Source organism: Scyliorhinus canicula, chromosome 12 (genome assembly GCF_902713615.1).
Source record: "Scyliorhinus canicula chromosome 12, sScyCan1.1, whole genome shotgun sequence".
In the NCBI taxonomy this organism is placed as follows: domain Eukaryota; kingdom Metazoa; phylum Chordata; class Chondrichthyes; order Carcharhiniformes; family Scyliorhinidae; genus Scyliorhinus; species Scyliorhinus canicula.
Genome location: NC_052157.1, coordinates 138,908,035 through 138,925,293, shown reverse-complemented (window position 1 = coordinate 138,925,293; position 17,259 = coordinate 138,908,035). Strand labels below are relative to the sequence as shown.

At 44.4% G+C, this 17,259-nt stretch overlaps 1 protein-coding gene across 1 annotated transcript; it reads left to right on the top strand.

The window, feature by feature from the left end:
* The first annotated feature begins 1,617 nt into the window (after positions 1-1,617).
* LOC119974923 (dehydrogenase/reductase SDR family member 13-like) lies at positions 1,618-17,070 on the top strand. The gene is made up of 5 exons (XM_038814273.1): positions 1,618-1,943; positions 2,185-2,303; positions 7,012-7,135; positions 12,636-12,947; positions 15,387-17,070. The coding sequence occupies exons 1-5, from the start codon at positions 1,817-1,819 to the stop codon at positions 15,647-15,649; spliced, it is 945 nt and encodes a 314-aa protein (XP_038670201.1). The 5' UTR covers positions 1,618-1,816; the 3' UTR covers positions 15,650-17,070.
* Positions 17,071-17,259: the final 189 nt, after the last annotated feature.

The following is a 17,259-nucleotide window of genomic DNA, read 5'->3' as shown; positions in this document are numbered from 1 at the left end:
TTGAGAGTAGACTGATAGGGTAGTAATTGGCTGGGTTGGATTTCCCCCACTTTTTGTTTGCAGGACATACCTGGGCAATTTTCCACTTTGCCAGGTAGATGCCAGTATTGTAGCTTTACTGTAACAGCTTGGCTAGGGGCGTGGCAAGTTCTGAAGCACGTCTTCAGTACTATAGCCGGAATATTGTCAGGGCCCATAGACTTTGCAGTATTCAGTGCCTTCAGCCGTTTCTTGATATCATGTGGAGTGACTCAAATTGGCTGAAGACTGACATCTGTGATGCTGGGGACCTCTGCAGGAGACCGAGATGGATCATCCACTCTGCACTTCTGGTTGAAGATTATTGTGAATGCTTCAGCCTTCACAGATGTGCTGGGCTCCTCCATCATTGAGGATAGGGATATTTGTGGAGCCTCATCCTCCAGTGAGTTGTTTAATTGTCCACCACCTTCCCAACACAATTAGAGCTTAGATCTGATCAGTTGATTGTGGGATCACTTGGCTCTTATCACTTGCTACTTATGTTGCTTGGCATGCAAGTAGTCCTGTGTTGACACCTCATATTTTTGGTATGCCTGGTTCTGCTCCTGCACTCTTCATTGAACCGACTTGCTGGCAATGGCCAAGTGGGGGATATGCTGGGCCATGAGGTTGCAGATTGTGGCTGAGTACAATTCAGCTCTGCTGATAGAATCCCGACAATGTGTGCAGAAGGAGGCCATTTGGCCCATCGAGTCTGCACCAACACTTCGAATTAGCACTCTACCCATGTCCACCTCACTCTATCCCCATAACCTAACCACATCCCTGGACACTAAGGGGCAATTAGCATAGCCAATCCACCTAGCCTGCACATCTTTGGACTGTGGGAGGAAACTGGAGCATTCAGACATGGGGAGAATGTACAAACTCCACTCAGTGACCCAAGGCTGGAATTGAGCCTGGGCCTCTGGCACTGTGAGGCCTACAATGCCTCATGGATGCCCAGTCTTGAGTTGCTAGATCAGTTCTGAATTTATCTCATTTAGCACGACTGTAGAGCCATACAGCATGATGGACGGAGTCCTCAATGTGTCTTTTGTCTCTACAAGATCTGTGCGGTTGTCACTCCTACTGATACTGACATAGACATGTGCATCTGCGGCAGGCAGGTTGGTGAGGGTAAGGTTTAGTACGTTTTTTTCCTCTTGTTGGTTCCCTCGCCACTTGTCACAGGCCCAGTTTACCAGTGATGTCCTTTAGGGCTTGCTCAGTAGTGGTATTACCCTTGGTGATTGACATTGAAGCCCCCTACCCAGAGTACATTATGTGCCCTTGCCACCCTCAGTCCTTCCTCCAAGTGGTGTTCAACATGCAGGAGTACTGATTCACCAGCTGAGAGTGCGTGGTGATCAGCAGGAGCTGTCCTTGCCCATGTTTGACCCGAATCTATAAGTGTTCGAATATAAATTACAGAAATTTATTAAGTTATTCTCATAATTTTAGTTGGCGATCCTTGCTGATTTATTTGTGGGTGGGGGGGGGGGGGGGTAGGGTAGTGTCAAGTAAACACTATCTTCAACAGCAACCTGCAGGGGGCAGTCATTTGGAGTTTGTTTCATTTATACAACCCGAGTTATTTACAATGCATCAGAGGATGAGCGAGCTGCGGGCTGGATTTGGGGAGGGATGGCTGGAACGTGGTTTGCAAATAAGTTGCCCTCCCTCTTGTGGGCGGCAGCAAACCCCGAGCCTGTAATGTGAGAAGTACGGCTGCCTTAAACAGGAGGGTCTAACGAGTTCTCACTCTTGTGTCTTGTCAGAGCGGCGCCCAGCCATGGTTTCCTGCATAGCAGCAGCTGCGATCCTGGTCGCCTTGTACATTGTAACTTACTACAATTTCCTGAAAGGGACTCGGTGCAGGAGCGACACTTGCCTGCGGGGCAAGACGGTGATAGTCACAGGTACACCTCGGTCTGTTGAATGAATCCACACCCCACCCCACACAATGAATGCCAGGCTTCTCAGGCCCGGGGGAGGATTTATTTATTTTTTTAAAGTTAAAACTGACATGTAATCCTCGCACTTTGTCTTAAGTCAAACTTTGAATTTGCAGGAATGTATTTCGGGAGTACAATGCACTGGTTTGTTCGCAGACTTAAGCACATTTGCAATGTTACATTTTTGTGTGTGTGTGTGTCTCAGGTGGAAACACCGGAATCGGGAAGGAGACCGCGCTGGATATGGCCCGGCGGGGAGCCCGCGTGATTCTGGCGTGCAGGAACAAGGAGCGTGCCGAAGCGGCAGTCTTCGACATCAGAAAGGTGATGCCTGTGCCTTCAACCCCCCCCCCCCCCCCCCCCCCCCACACACACAGTCATGTGCAACCTCTCCACTGCCACCTTCAGTCAAAACAAGGACTGAGACTGGTTTCAATGGATTATCCTTGTTCTGGCTGATTGCTCCCTCCACCCCAGAGTTCAACCACTTAAGGGTTGGGTGAGGGCTAGCTATACTAATATAAGAGTCCGGAGCAGGAGTAGGCCATTCAGACCTTCTTGAGCCTACCCAATCAATAAGATCACCGTGGACCTGACTGTAGCCAACTCCAATTTCCTGTCCACACCCTTTGACTCCCGTACCAATGCGCCGCTGCCTCAAAGCGCATGGGGCTGAGGTTCGATTCCAGCCGAGGGTGTCTATCAGTGTGGAATTTGCATGTTGTCCCCGTGTGTGTGTGGGTTTCCTCCCAATGCTCCGGTTTCCTCCCATAGACCAAAGATGTGCCAGTTAGGCAGATTGACTATGCTAAATTGCCCCTTAGGGATACAACGGTTTGTTAACAAGAAAAAGGTGGGTGGGCAGACAAATGGATCTAGGTAGTGCGCTCTTTCGGAGGGTTGGTGCAGACTCGATGGGCTGAATGACCTCCTGCCCGGTAGGGGTTCTATGAATTAAGAATCTATCTAACAGGTACTTAAAAATATTCAATGATCCTGCCTCCAGCACTTTCTGGGGAAGAGAGTTCCAAAGACTACGAACCCTCTGAGAGAGAAAACATATCTCCATCTTTATTGGAGAGGAGACCCATTATTTTTCAACTGGGTTGTTCAGTTCCACTCTCTCCCACAAGGGGAAATCATCCTTTCAGCATTCACCTTGTCAAGCCCCCTCAGGATTCTGTATGTCTCAATAAGATTGCCTTGCATTCTCCTGGACTCCAGTGGCCCAACCTGTTCAACCTTTCCTCATAAAATAACCACCAGCAGCCACCCCCCCCCCCCCCCCCCCCCCCAACTTCACCACGTCACAGTTCACCTGAGAGAGCAGATGGGCCTCAGTCTCAGTTTAACATCTTATCAAAAGATGGTACTGCTGATAATGCAGCACTCCCTTAGTACTGCGCTGAAGTGTCGTTATAAACTTTGTGTCTAGAACCCTGGAATCGGATTTGAACCCACAACCTTCTGATTCAGAGGTGAGTGCAACCAACTCAGCCCTCGACTACCTTCATGATATGACAACTACTGGTTGTTGCTGGTTTACTGCGTTTGAATTAACTCAAATGTTGATGCAAATATATGGGATTCTAGGATTCTACTGGTGATTCGGGAATCTCTTTGAAATTCTGTTTGTCCTTCAAAGAGCAAACTTGCATTAATATTTGCCTGGAATTTGAATTGCATTCATCACGATTTGCATGTCCCCAGTGCACTGGTGTCCAAATGGGGAGTCAGTTACTGAGGAGATCCAGATATAAATAATTACGACTCAAACTCTCACTAACTGTAGTGCCAAACTGGAAAGTAATTTTGTTTTCGTTTAAATTGGCATTGAAATCTCCTTCACGTGGGCAGCACGGTAGCATAGTGGTTAGCCCTATGGCTTCACAGAGCCACGGTCCCAGGTTTGATTTCCAGCTTTGGTCACTGTCTGTGCGGAGTCTGCACGTTCTCCCCTCGCTTGCGTGGGTTTCCTCCGGGTGCTCCAGTTTCCTCCCACAAGTCCCGAAAGACGTGCTATTGTGAATTCTCCCTCTGTGTGCCCAAACAGGCGCCGGAATGTGGCGACCAGGAGCTTTTCCCAGTAACTTAATTGCAGTGTTAATGTAAGCCTACTTGTGACAATAATGATTATAATTATTAAATTGTTGGTGGATTTAGAGATTTTTCAATGTCCTGGGAACTGACCTTTCTGAACTGTTGGCTCCCTCGTGATACTTCCTCAGGAAACTAAAGAAATTCGGCATGTCCACACGCACTCTTACCAACTTTTACAGATGCACCAAAGGCAGCATCCTATCTGGTTGTATGACAGCCTGGTCGGCCAGGTTGCTCGGCCCAAGACCGGAAGAAACTAGAGTCGTGAACACAGCCCAGTCCATCACACGAACCCACCTCCCATCCATTTACTCTGTCTACACCTCCCGCTGCCTTGGGAAAGCAGGCAGCATAATCAGCGACCCCCTCCAACCCGGGTTATTCTCTCTTCCAACCCCTTCCGTCGGGCAGGGGATACAAAAGTCTGAGAACACGCACTGACAGGTTCAAAAACAGCTTCTTCTCTGTTGCTACCAGACTCCTGAATGGCCCTCTTATAGAATCATAGAATCTACAGTGCAGAAGGAGGCCATTCGGCCGATCGAGTCTACACCGGCCCCTGAAAGAGCACCCTACCCAAGCCCAAACCATCCTATTCCCGTAACCCAGCAACCCCAACCGAACGTTTGGACACCATGGGGAAATTTAGCGTGACCAATCGATCTAACTTGCACATCTTTGGACTGTGGGAGGAAACCGGAGCACCCGGAGGAAACCCACGCAGATATGGGAAGAGCACTGGCAATGACCCAAGCCGGGAATCTAACCTGGGTCCCTGGCGCTGCGAAGAAATAGTGCTAATCACTGTGCTACCATGCCGTGATCTCTATGCATTTTCTCCGCTATACTTCGCAAGCTTCACCCTATGTCTATGTTCTATTTACATTGTGCATTTATCGTATGTCCTATGTTTATTCATGTATGGTACGATCTGCCTGGACTGTACACCGGACAATATTTTTTACTGTACCTCGGTACACACGACAATAAATCTAAATTTAATCTAGTGCCTCAGATGATAAAAGTAATCAGTAAGTAATCCATTCTAATCATGCCAAGGTGATTAAGAAGGCAAATGGAATTTTGTCCTTCATTGCTAGAGGGATGGAGTTTAAGACTAGGGAGGTTATGTTGCAATTGTATAAGGTGTTAGTGCGGCCACACCTGGAGTATTGTGTTCAGTTTTGGTCTCCTTACTTGAGAAAGGACGTACTGGCGCTGGAGGGTGTGCAGAGGAGATTCACTAGGTTAATCCCAGAGCTGAAGGGGTTGGATTATGAGGAGAGGTTGAGTAGACTGGGACTGTACTCGTTGGAATTTAGAAGGATGAGGGGGGATCTTATAGAAACATTTAAAATTATGAAGGGAATAGATAGGATAGATGCGGGCAGGTTGTTTCCACTGGCGGGTGACAGCAGAACTAGGGGGCATAGCCTCAAAATAAGGGGAAGTAGATTTAGAACTGAGTTTAGGAGGAACTTCTTCACCCAAAGGGTTGTGAATCTATGGAATTCCTTGCCCAGTGAAGCAGTTGAGGCTCCTTCATTACATGTTTTTAAGGTAAAGATAGATAGTTTTTTGAAGAATAAAGGGATTAAGGGTTATGGTGTTCGGGCCGGAAAGTGGAGCTGAGTCCACAAAAGATCAGCCATGATCTCATTGAATGGCGGAGCAGGCTCGAGGGGCCAGATGGCCTACTCCTGCTCCTAGTTCTTATGTTCTTATCTTATGTTCTTATGCCATGCAAAATAGGAGTATACAGCTAGTTGATCTAAAGTAGGCTGATGGAAATTGGCCTAATACCTCAGTCAGCATTGCAAAAATGTCTATTTGCTGCTTGAAAGAAAAGCACCTTGTCCATTCTCATGAGGGTTAGGATTGGATGCGGCTCTGACGACTCACAAGATTTAATAATCTGATTCTCATTGTGCTGACAGGTGATAATTGTGCTTAGAGGTGATGATTGGCTACTGGGATAAAGCACGAGGGCTGTGCCGTCCTCTCCCAACTCACCTCCCCACTGCTCACCTCCCCACTGCCCAATGTCCAAACAGTCAGTTTGGTTCAAAGGAGGGAGGGAAACTACTTTGAAAGTTCAGGGAAGAACCAAAATCATAGAATTTGCAGTGCAGAAGGAGGCCATTCGGCCTGTTGAATCTGCAATGGCCCTTGGATACAGTAACCGACTTAAGCCCTAAAATATTAAAAATATTGCCTCGCGATAGCTGTGACCTCTGCCCAGGCCTGGGGAGAAGAAAAATCAAGCCGTTTTACAGCTTCATTCGCCCCTGTTTTATTTTGATAATTGCAAAGGACAGGATTAGAATGGGTCCTGAAGACTTCCTCAGTCAGAAGAGGCTGTTTACACTCCTCTGGTGTGTGAGGAATGGCTCCCTGGGTAAGAAATGTGGTGGGAGTTCAGCTGCACCTGTGGAACAGTAACTCCGCATAGTCAACCGTGCCTGGAGTGGGAAAGAGAACAAAAATAATGCTATACATCGAGCAAGTTTTGTTTAAAGGTATTTAGATTGCATATCACCCATGTTTTAAAGCCCATTACCAGGAATGTGAAACAGCAAATGCTAAATTTCTCTCAAACTCTCTTGAAAGATGTGATGTGGTGATGCCAGCGTTGGACTGGGGTGAGCACAGTAAGAAGTCTTAACAACACCAGGTTAAAGTCCAACAGGTTTGTTTCAAATCACTAGCTTTCGGAGCACTGCTCCTTCCTCACTTCACCTGAGGAAGGGGCAGTGCTCCAAAAGCTAGTGATTCGAAACAAACCTGTTGGACTTTAAACTGGTGGTTGTAAGACTTTTTTTGAAAGCTGCAGATAACACCCCAGAGGTTTGAAGAAGTTTATCTTCAGTCAGCACTGTTTGCTAGTGATTTGCAGGTTGCTTTAATGCACTTGTATATCTGTCATCCACAGAAGAGTGGCAACAACCAAGTGGTCTTTATGCAACTGGATCTTGCGAGTCTTAAATCAGTGAGGGCTTTTGCAGAGGCTTTCCTGAAATCGGAGCCCCAGCTGCATGTGCTCATCAATAATGCAGGCAAGAATTTAAACATTCTGTTACGACCAATGTTTAACCTCGAAATTGTTTAAAATTATTACAATAGGATAGGGAGCTGACGGCCAGCGGTTGGCTTGTTTTTTTAAAGTTTGTTGATGGGCCATTCCAGAGTCAACCGCATGGTTGTGGGTCAGATAAGGATGGCAGAATTCCTTTTTTTTTTTTTTGGAAATGTTTTTTATTGAGTTTTCATATTTTATATCCAACAAATTACAAATTATTAGAAAAACAAACATGCAAAAATTAACATGTATATTTACAGGTAAGCATCTTCATAATAAGAACTGTGGCCGCCCCCTTTAACCGGCATACATATTTTACATTCCCCAATATGGCCGAGGCACATGTTTATAGGCATTTATTTACAATTTGGTTTTGGGCCTTAGCTTGCCATCAGACTGTCGCTTGCGGCTTTGTCCTTCCTTTTTTTTTTGGAATAATTTTTATTCAAGTTTTCAACAAATTTTATCACAATAGAGAAAAACAGTAACCCCTCCCCTCCAATACAAAAACAATAAATTAACGAGAAAAAGAAATAAGCGTAAAACCATGCGAACAAACCCCCAGACCGAACCCGTAGCGCCCCCCCCCCCCCCCCCCCCCCCCCCCCGGCTACCTTCCCCCGATTCCCGTCCATTTTCCCCTGATTCTTGGCCACCCGATTATTCTGAATTCCTTTTTTAAAAATAAATTTAGAGTACCCTATTCATTTTTTCCAATTAAGGGGCAATTTAGCGTGGCCAATCCACCTACCCTGCACATCTTTGGGTTGTGGGGGCGAAACCCACGCAAACACGGGGGGGAATGTGCAAACTCCACACACCCAGAGCCGGGAACGAACCTGGGACCTCGGTGCCGAGAGACAGCAGGGCTATCCACTGCGCCACCGTGCTGCCCAGAATTCCTTCTTTTAAGGAACCAGGTGGATATTTTTTTGAATAACAATTTTTATTGAATTCAAATTTCACCATTCACCTTGGTGTGATTCGAGCCCAGAGCATTGCCCTGGGGCTCCTGGATTCCTGGCCCAGTGACAGTACCACTGGAGCTCTGAGTGGGGACTGTGTTGTTTCCTCAGCTCCTCGGTCAGCGTGTGTTGGCTGGACTCTGTTCAGATCTTGCATTTTTCATTTATTTCCATGCGCCATGTTTTGTTCTTGTGTCTGTTCCTCAGTTGGGCACACAAACGGGAGGTTGCACTTTCAAAGGGGCCTCACGACACCTGCAGTGAGAGATACGATCTAGTTCAGTGTTTGGTGGAGGAGGGGCTCTGTAAAGGGCGTGTGTTCACAAGATAAGTACGTGATGGAGAAATGATAAGAAGACCATGCTGGTAGGGTGGGAGGAGGTTTGAAGCATAGACGTGCAGGGTGAAATGGCCTGTATCTGTCATGTTAATCTTGTACAGCTCTGTTAACTCTTCTGAAACAGGCCTAGCGACTCCTGAAGAGTTGCAGATAACTTTTGGGACAGCCATGCACACCAAGTCCTTTCAGACTTTCATAGAAAAAAGGCAAAAGCATTGTCTGCTCCAGATGAACAATTTCAATGTGGGGACCCATCATCCAACTCAAACAGGGGTTATGACTGTCATAAAAAATTGAACAGGGGCTGAGGCTCTTTGTTCTAAAAAAGAAAATTCGGAGAGGAGTAACCAGGCAGAGGTCTTTAAATTTATGAAAGGGTTGAGAAGACATTTCCATTTGTGGCAAGGGATTGGCATCAGAACTAGCGTTCATAAATATATCTTCTTGAATTCTCTCCCCCAAAGCAGGTCCTTGGCAATTATTTGCAAAACCGTGGCAAAGTGCGGTGGTTTGTATTTACTACAGGTCAGGCCTTGAGCCTGAACGAGGATAGGATCCCATGTTAGTGCCATTAATCTAATCACATTTAGCCAATTGAGCTTACTGTTTTACTTAAGTTCCTTAACATAGTTAAAAATCCGACCATTGTTATAATAGAAACTTTGTCAATGTCTCAGGATGTGATTGAAAACTTCACCCAAGTGGGGAGACTGCAGTGTCACCACCATCATTTGTTATGTGGGACAAATTGTGTGTATAATTTCCAGTATATGAAATTAAATAAAATGAAAATCACTTATTGTCACAAGTAGGCTTCAAATGAAGTTACTGTGAAAAGCCCCTAGTCACCACATTCCGGCACCTGTTCGGGAAGGCTGGTATGGGAATTGAACCGTGCTGCTTTTAAAAGCCAGCTATTTAGCCCAGCGTGCTAAACCCACTCCTATAAATGTGGAAATGGCAAGATAAGCTTGAGGACAAAGAATGTATGAGTTTAAAATAGGCACAGGCAATGTCTATCTGCCTGCCTTAAATAATCTCCACCCTTTTATTTGAAGGGTTTATGTGGTCTTGACTCCCAATGCCCTGATATATTGATTAGTGGACTTTCGAAAGAGTATATTTATACTTTACTTTCAATATCATAACTACTTTCAAACATGCAGACAAATAGACAGTGTAGGAAAACATCAAATTTTTCATGAAAACAGAAAATACTGGATAAACTTAGCAGGTCTGACAGCATCAGTGGAGAGAGGAACCAAGTTAGCCTTTGGAGTCCAAATGATCCTTCACATTTTTAACTTCCCTTCAATTGAGCTCAAAGGGTTTTTTTTCTTTTTTAAAAAGAAATTAGATTACCCAATTCATTTTTTCCAATTAAGGGGCAATTTAGTGTGGCCAATCCACCGAGCCTGCACATTTTTGGGTTGTGGGGGCGAAACCCACGCAAACACGGGGAGAATGTGCAAACTCCACACGGACAGTGACCCAGACCCAGGCTGGGATCGAACCTGGGACCTCAGCGCCATGAGGCCACAGTGCTAACCCACTGCGCCACCATGCTGCCACGAGCTCAAAGGGTTAATGTACAACTGTGACTTCTGCCTCCAAATAAAAGATTATCTCATTCCAAACAAAAAAGCTTCATAAGTTCGAACCTGATCTTTGCCTGGCGTGTTGGTAATTACAGCACATAAAAATGAACCTTTTCATTCACCACTTCCCTGAAAGTAACATATCACTGTTCACTTAGTGGAATGAACCACAGCTGGAAGCAAATTACAAATATTTTGGTTAACAGAGGAGAGTTATTGGTTAGAGCATGCCCTAGTTGGTCAGAAACTAGCAACAGCTGGGCTAGAGTCTCAAAATGAAACTCTCCGTAATATCTATGCTGTATTTTAATGGTGGGTGAATCATGAAATTCAGGTTAATTAGGAAAACCTAATACCTTCTTTCCCAGCAACAATAGTAAGCAATCAAAGATTAAGGTAGGTTTCTGTTGCAATATCCCCTCCCGCAAAGTGCACTAAATATAAAGGAAAATCCTGTGAAATGCTGTCGATCGCAGACACACAAAAATTAAATAAAAATTTTTTGAAATCCAGAATAGAATGTGGGTTGGAAAAGAAACAGGATTTATTTGGGCGACACGGTGTCACAGTGGTTAGCACTGTTGCCTCACAGCGCCAGAGACCCGGGTTAAATTCCGGCCTCGGGTGACTGTCTGTGTGGAGTTTGCACTTTCTCCCCGTGTCTGCGTGGGTTTCCGACAGGTGCTCCTGTTTCCTCCCAACGTCCAAAGATGTGCAGGTTACGTGAAATGACCATGCTAAAATTGCTCCTTAGTGTCCAAAGATGTGCAGGTTACGTGAAATGACCATGCTAAAATTGCTCCTTAGTGTCCAAAGATGTGCAGGTTAGGCGGGGTTACAGAGATAGGGCAGAGAAGTGGGCCCGGGTCGGGTGCTCCTTCGGGGGTCTGTGCAGACTCGATGGACATAATGGCCTCCTGTACTATAGAGATTCTATGGATTTAAACAAATCCAAATGGTACTTGTGCAAGTTGGTAGTATTTGCTGAGTGGTGATCTTTATGGTGGAGATGGGTGTGGTTAGGGAAACTTCCTTTGAAAAATGAAAATCACTTATTGTCACGAGTAGGCTTCAATGAAGTTACTGTGAAAAGCCCCTAGTCGCCACATTCCGGCGCCTGTCCGGGGAGGCTGGTACGGGAATCGAACCGTGCTGCTGGCCTGCTTGGTCTGCTTGAAAAGCCAGCGATTTAGCCAAGTGAGCTAAACCAGCCCCTTGCTTTCCTTGCAAACATTCGTACCTTAAATAACCCAGTCATAAACTGATAACTTGTTTGTTTATTTATTAAATCATGCTTATTAAATGCAGAAACCAATACTTGTTAAATTTATAGCTAACAGTAGGGGCGGAAGGTTCCATTTAGGTGTTTCAAAAGAATGCCTATCTGTTATTCACTTGGGTGGGTGAACAGCAAATTAAATTTCATATTGGCAAATTCATATACAATTCTGAAGTAAGAATGAGCAACATCGGTATGCAAAACGGAATAAAATTACCACTGGGAGTCTGAGATGGGCCTGAAATGATAATAAACACCTCACTTTCTGTATAGGAGCAAATAGTCTGTTGACAGAGGTTATGCGGAGATTTCACCAACACACCAGTCAGACCTCATTTGAAATCCTCTGCAATTCAGGTCGACACAATCAAAAAAGACATAAATGCATTGGAAAGGAAACAGAAAAGAAAAATAACATTTGTCCTATTTAGTGGAAAGGGGATAAGCTGTGATGAGAGACCAGAACTCCTAAGGTTTGGGGAGTAATTTAAGGGGCAGTTTCATCGGGAAATATAAAGTACTAAATAGCGCTGCTTAGATGAAAGCTATTCTCAGTCGGGTGAGTAGACCTTAGAAACTTGAAATTAGTGAAAAATACATTTAAAACACAACTTAGAAAATATTTCTTTGCTTAAACTGGTTATGAATGTGTGGCACGATCTAGCAATGAATCAACGGCACGAGGCAAGTTTAAGATGCAGTTGTGACTGATTATTGAATTGAAATATGGCCTTAATCATTTCCTTTGCTTGTGCGTTGTTTTGTATTATTTTTAATTTTTTTTTACCTTCTCTGAATGAGGTCCTTCTGGGGTATAACCCCACACACACACACACACACAAAGCCACTGGGGCACACTGCTGCTGAATACTAACAAATCACGTTATTCAATCCAACCTTTTAAAGAAATGAAAGCAAAAGTCGATGAATTTATTTATATGAACATTTATAAAACATGCAATGGATTCCTCACCGTGAGCAGGGTGTGTATGTTGTGCGGGCGAACTTAGCAATCGTGTCTGTGCAAAGAGCAGTGAGTTGAGTAAATAATGTATCTGTTTTTTGCCAGGTTTGTTTAAGGCAGGAATGTTTGCAAGGAAAATCGGGGAGGTTCCTGTTCATTGACAAACTCATCATGGGTGAATTCCATGAGAGTTTTCACAATCAGCTGAACCAACTGGACGGACCAGCATGGGCTTGTTTTAACATGTCACCAAAGGATGAACCCTCCACCGTTTTTTTTCTCGAAGCCTGTTGACAAGTTTGAAAAGTAATACGATTTGTTTATGCTGCAGGTATTGGGTCAAATGGCAAGACCGCTGATGGATTCAATACAATTTTGGAAGTGAACCACTTGGGCCACTTTCTCCTCACTCGCCTTCTCTTGGATCGACTAAAGCTCTGCTCCCCAAGCCGCGTTGTTGTTGTCACCTCAGCAATGTACCGTTTTGGAAAAATAGATTTCAGCAACTTGAATCCTCCTGGTGAAAGTTTGATCCAGGCGTTGAGGAACTACAGCTGCAGCAAACTGTGCAACATACTTTTTGTGAGAGAACTTGCAAATTGCCTGGAGGGAACTAATGTTACCTGTTATTCTGTTCATCCAGGTGAGCAGAGAATTATTTAACAAATGTATTTTACACACACCACCTGTTTTTTTTTTCAATGCGACCATAGAAATAAGACCAATATGGTTTCATTGGGGGGGGGGATGTGTTTTCTTTTCCCTCCACACAGCTTAAATAATTTTGAAACATCTAAAAGAGCAATGCATTGGTCAACGTTACAAGGCCATCATTTTGTTTTCATAATGTATGTACATAACAGTGCAGGTCATCACAGCTCTCCGCTTTCTCATCTTTTAAGGATAATTTCTAGTAGTTAAGAAAAGCATGGGAAAAATCCCAAACACCTTGCTTTACGCGTAGGAATCTCTGAATAGCGAGCTGCAAATTGGTGGGGCGAGCAGCTACTCTCCAGTCATCCTCACTCAGTCAGAGATGGTGAGTTTATTGCTACTAGTAGGCTTACATTAAGACTACAATGAAGTTACTGTGAAAAGCTCCGAGTCGCCACATTCCGGCGTCTCTTCGGGTACACAGAGGGAGAATTCAGAATGTCCAACTTGCCTAACAGCACGTCTTTTGGGACTTGTGGGAGGAAACCGGAGCACCCGGAGGAAACCCATGCAGACACGGGGAGAACATGCAGTCTCCGCGCAGACAGTGACACAAGCCGGGGATCGAACCTGGGACCCTGGCGCTGTGAAGCAGCAGTGCTAGCCACTTGTGCTTCCCAGTTTAGTGAGCACAGGGGCGACGGAACTTGGTGTTAGTTAGGACACCAACAGTAGGGAAACGGTAGTACAGTGGTTAGCACTGTTGCTTCACAGTGCCAAGGTCCTGGGTTCAATTCCCGCTTGGGTCACTGTCTGTGGGGAGTCTGCACGTTTTCCCGTGTCTATGAAGGGTTTCCTCTGGGTGCTCCGGTTTCCTCCAACAAGTCCCGAAAGACATGCTGTTGGGTGAATTGGACATTCCGAATTCTCCCTCCGTGTACCCGAAGAGGCGCCGGAGTGTGGCAACTAGGGGACTTTCACAGTAACTTCATTGCAGTGTTAATGTAAGCCTACTTGTGACTAGAGCTTTGGATGAGCTCATGTTTGGGTAAGATGGAAAATGGGAGTCGGCCAGGATTGCATTGGAATTGTCAAGTGTTGCGGTATTAAAGAACATGGATGAGGTTATGAACAGTAGCTGGACTGAGGTAGAGGCAGAGTCAGGCAATATTACAGAGGTGGAAGTAGGTATGTCTTGATGATGGGAGTGACTGTGTGGTCAGACGTTTCTCCTGGGCTCAAACACAACACTGGCCTCAGTTTGCCTGGCTCAGTTTCAGGCAATCACCACTGTGGGTTGTGGAAATGGTAGTCAGATAATGGACTTTGTGACAAGGCAAAAGACAATGGTCCTCCAAATAACAATCCTCCAACCACTGCCTTGTTTGTGCTCAGCTAATTCAGCAAAGGTTGCAGATCACAGATCGCCCTCTGCTGTGTATGGGTGCCTGTTAGAATAGTGGTGCATTTTATCATAGATTAACATAAAATTTACAGTGCAGAAGGAGGCCATTCGGCCCATCGAGTCTGCACCGGCTCTTGGAAAGAGCACCCTACCCAAGGTCAACACCTCCACCCTATCCTCATAACCCAGTAACCCCACCCAACACTAAGGGCAATTTATCATGGCCAATCCACCTAACCTGCACATCTTTGAACTGTGGGAGGAAACCGGAGAACCCGGAGGAAACCCACGCACACACGGGGAGGATGTGCAGACTCCACACAGACAGTGACTCGAGCCGGAATCGAAACTGAGACCCTGGAGCTGTGAAGCAATTGTGCTATCCACAATGCTACCGTGCCACTGGTTTATCACAAGATATATTCTTGTTGACTCACTACTATTTTGGCAAATCCACATTGACTAAAATTTTGCTTCTGTGTGTCATGATGTATTGTAGCGGCTGTAGGTTTTTCCAGTGCAACTCATTTAAGCGCTGACAGATAGAAACACTGGGAACAAAATGGATGATATGAAAGGGTAGGTAGAATGATTTAAAAATATGCAATTGCAGACCAGCACCCACGTTGTCAGGTGAAAAGTGATTTGGAAAGCATTATTTCAAATACAAGGAAATCATACAAAAACCCATTCAGCTGTTTTGGTTTGTGTGGTTTTGATTTTCAAATGAATATTTATCTATAAAACAAATAAACTGAATAAAATGAAGCAGAGATTTTGTTAATTAGAAGAAGACAAAGCGTTAGTTTTCCAGTTGAGTTGCTCATGTGTGTGAACATAGGTTAAGTGATCCACAAGCTGGTCATTAATGTCAGGAAATTTCAGAAATTTGCTTCACAACTTGTAAAAAGCTTGGCAGTTAAATTAATGTGTTTTTCCTGCACATTTCTTCATTTACAAATTAAATATTTCAGTGAGAAAATCTGTCTTCAACAAACATTGCTTTTTCTTCCCCTCTTGCAGGTGCTGTAAACACTGAAGTGTTCCGTCATTTGAAATGTTGGATAAAGGTATTTTCTGTCCCATTCGTTACTCTTTTCTTTCGAACCCCAGCCGATGGGGCTCAGACCTCCATCTACTGCGCTGTGCAAGAAGGCATTGAAAAATTCAGTGGCAGGTACTTCATTGACTGCAAAGTTCGGGAGGTCCTGCCCCATGCACGAGATGATGCAGTGGCCAGAAAACTCTGGGAAGTGAGCGAAAGGATGGTTGGACTCAGCAGTTAACTAGTGAAGAAAGCCGTTCGAAAGTGACAGCTTATTTGTAAAGGCTTGTGACCAATTTGTGTGCGAAAACATTTTGTGCACATTTACAATGGCAAAGCTTTTTCTCACTTCCTATGGAGTCTTCCAAAATTTCTGTAACACAAGAACGAAAAGGACTTATTTAAAAAGAGTAAATTAAATCTTGAGAGGTAGCCTTTGTTCAAACTATTCTGAATTCAAGATACTCTTGGACATTCCTTTCTCTTTAAGATTAAAAACTATAAATGGCGACAAAAGACATTCTGACGATGCAGGTAGAAAAATACATTTTGGACTAACTCTTCAACAAGGGTGTTTCAAAAAATAACCAATATTAATTCATCATGTTCTTCCAACTCTTAATTCAATTGATTACTGCAAGAATATTGATTTATTTTACTTTCTATTCCACTTCTCACTAGATGGCAAGTAATATGTCTCTTCGAGCACTTATCGAAGAATTATATAACATATGCAGAAGTTTATTTCTCCCTCTTCTGGGATATTGCAGTGTGTCTCAGCAGAAAAGAGTCCTTTCAGTACATCATCAGTGTTGCCATTCTTTTCTTGTTGGCATAGAATCGGTGTAGCAGGCTCCTCAGTCCAGTTCGGTCCACGCTCTGTAACCCCATTTGCTGTTGTTCTGCAGTTTGCTGCAGAGTGAGAAAGGCTGAACTGCCATTGTTGTTTAATTCCCCGTTGCCCCTCCAGTCCACAGAGGTACTGGGCAAAGTGTATCTGCAGCACTTTGGTTGTAATCGTCTGGTGCACAGAATAGGCCATACGATATAAGGGCAGAATTAGGCCATTCAGTCCATCGAATCTTCTCCGCCATTCGCTCATGGCTGATGTGTTTCTCATCCCCATTCTCCTGCCTGCTCCCCATACCCCTGATTTCCCCCTGATTAATCAAGAACCTATCTCTGTCTTAAAGGCACCCAGTCACTCGGTCTCCTGCAGCAATGTGTTCCACAGATTCACCACCCTCTGGCTGAAGAAATTCCGCCACAACTCAGAATAGAAATGGAGACACATGTATAGACGTGGATAACACTATTAAAATTTCTAACATTTTCATTTAGTGTGGTCTCCTTCAATTCCATTTCTTCTCCAATATTTCATCTCTTTACATCCCAGTTCTGTACGTACTTTTTGAAATTATTTTTTGAAATGTATTTCTTTCATTTTGATTGCTTCGTAGCAGCAGTGTTACAACATGGCTGGAATATGTTTGCAGCTGTGTAAATCCAGGCTGAAGTTTACTGCAACATTATTGACCAGTCTCCAGTACGACAGTCATCTAAGAGAATTTTCTGAGAAATGTCACCAGCTCAGATCGAGGGGAGCAAAATTAAGGTTGATAGGCCAAACAAAATAAATAAAACTGGCGCCACTGACACATACTATCCATTGTTCCTTTATTGTCTAATACTTCAGTACAATTGCTATACGCCCATTTTAGACTACTATAAACATTTCTAAAAGTTATTAGTGCTTCAAGAAAATATGCTTGTCTGGTTGATGCAGAGGAACATGTTTTAAATCACGTCACTAGTTCATATAAATTCTGTGCACACTAACTGCTCTAGACA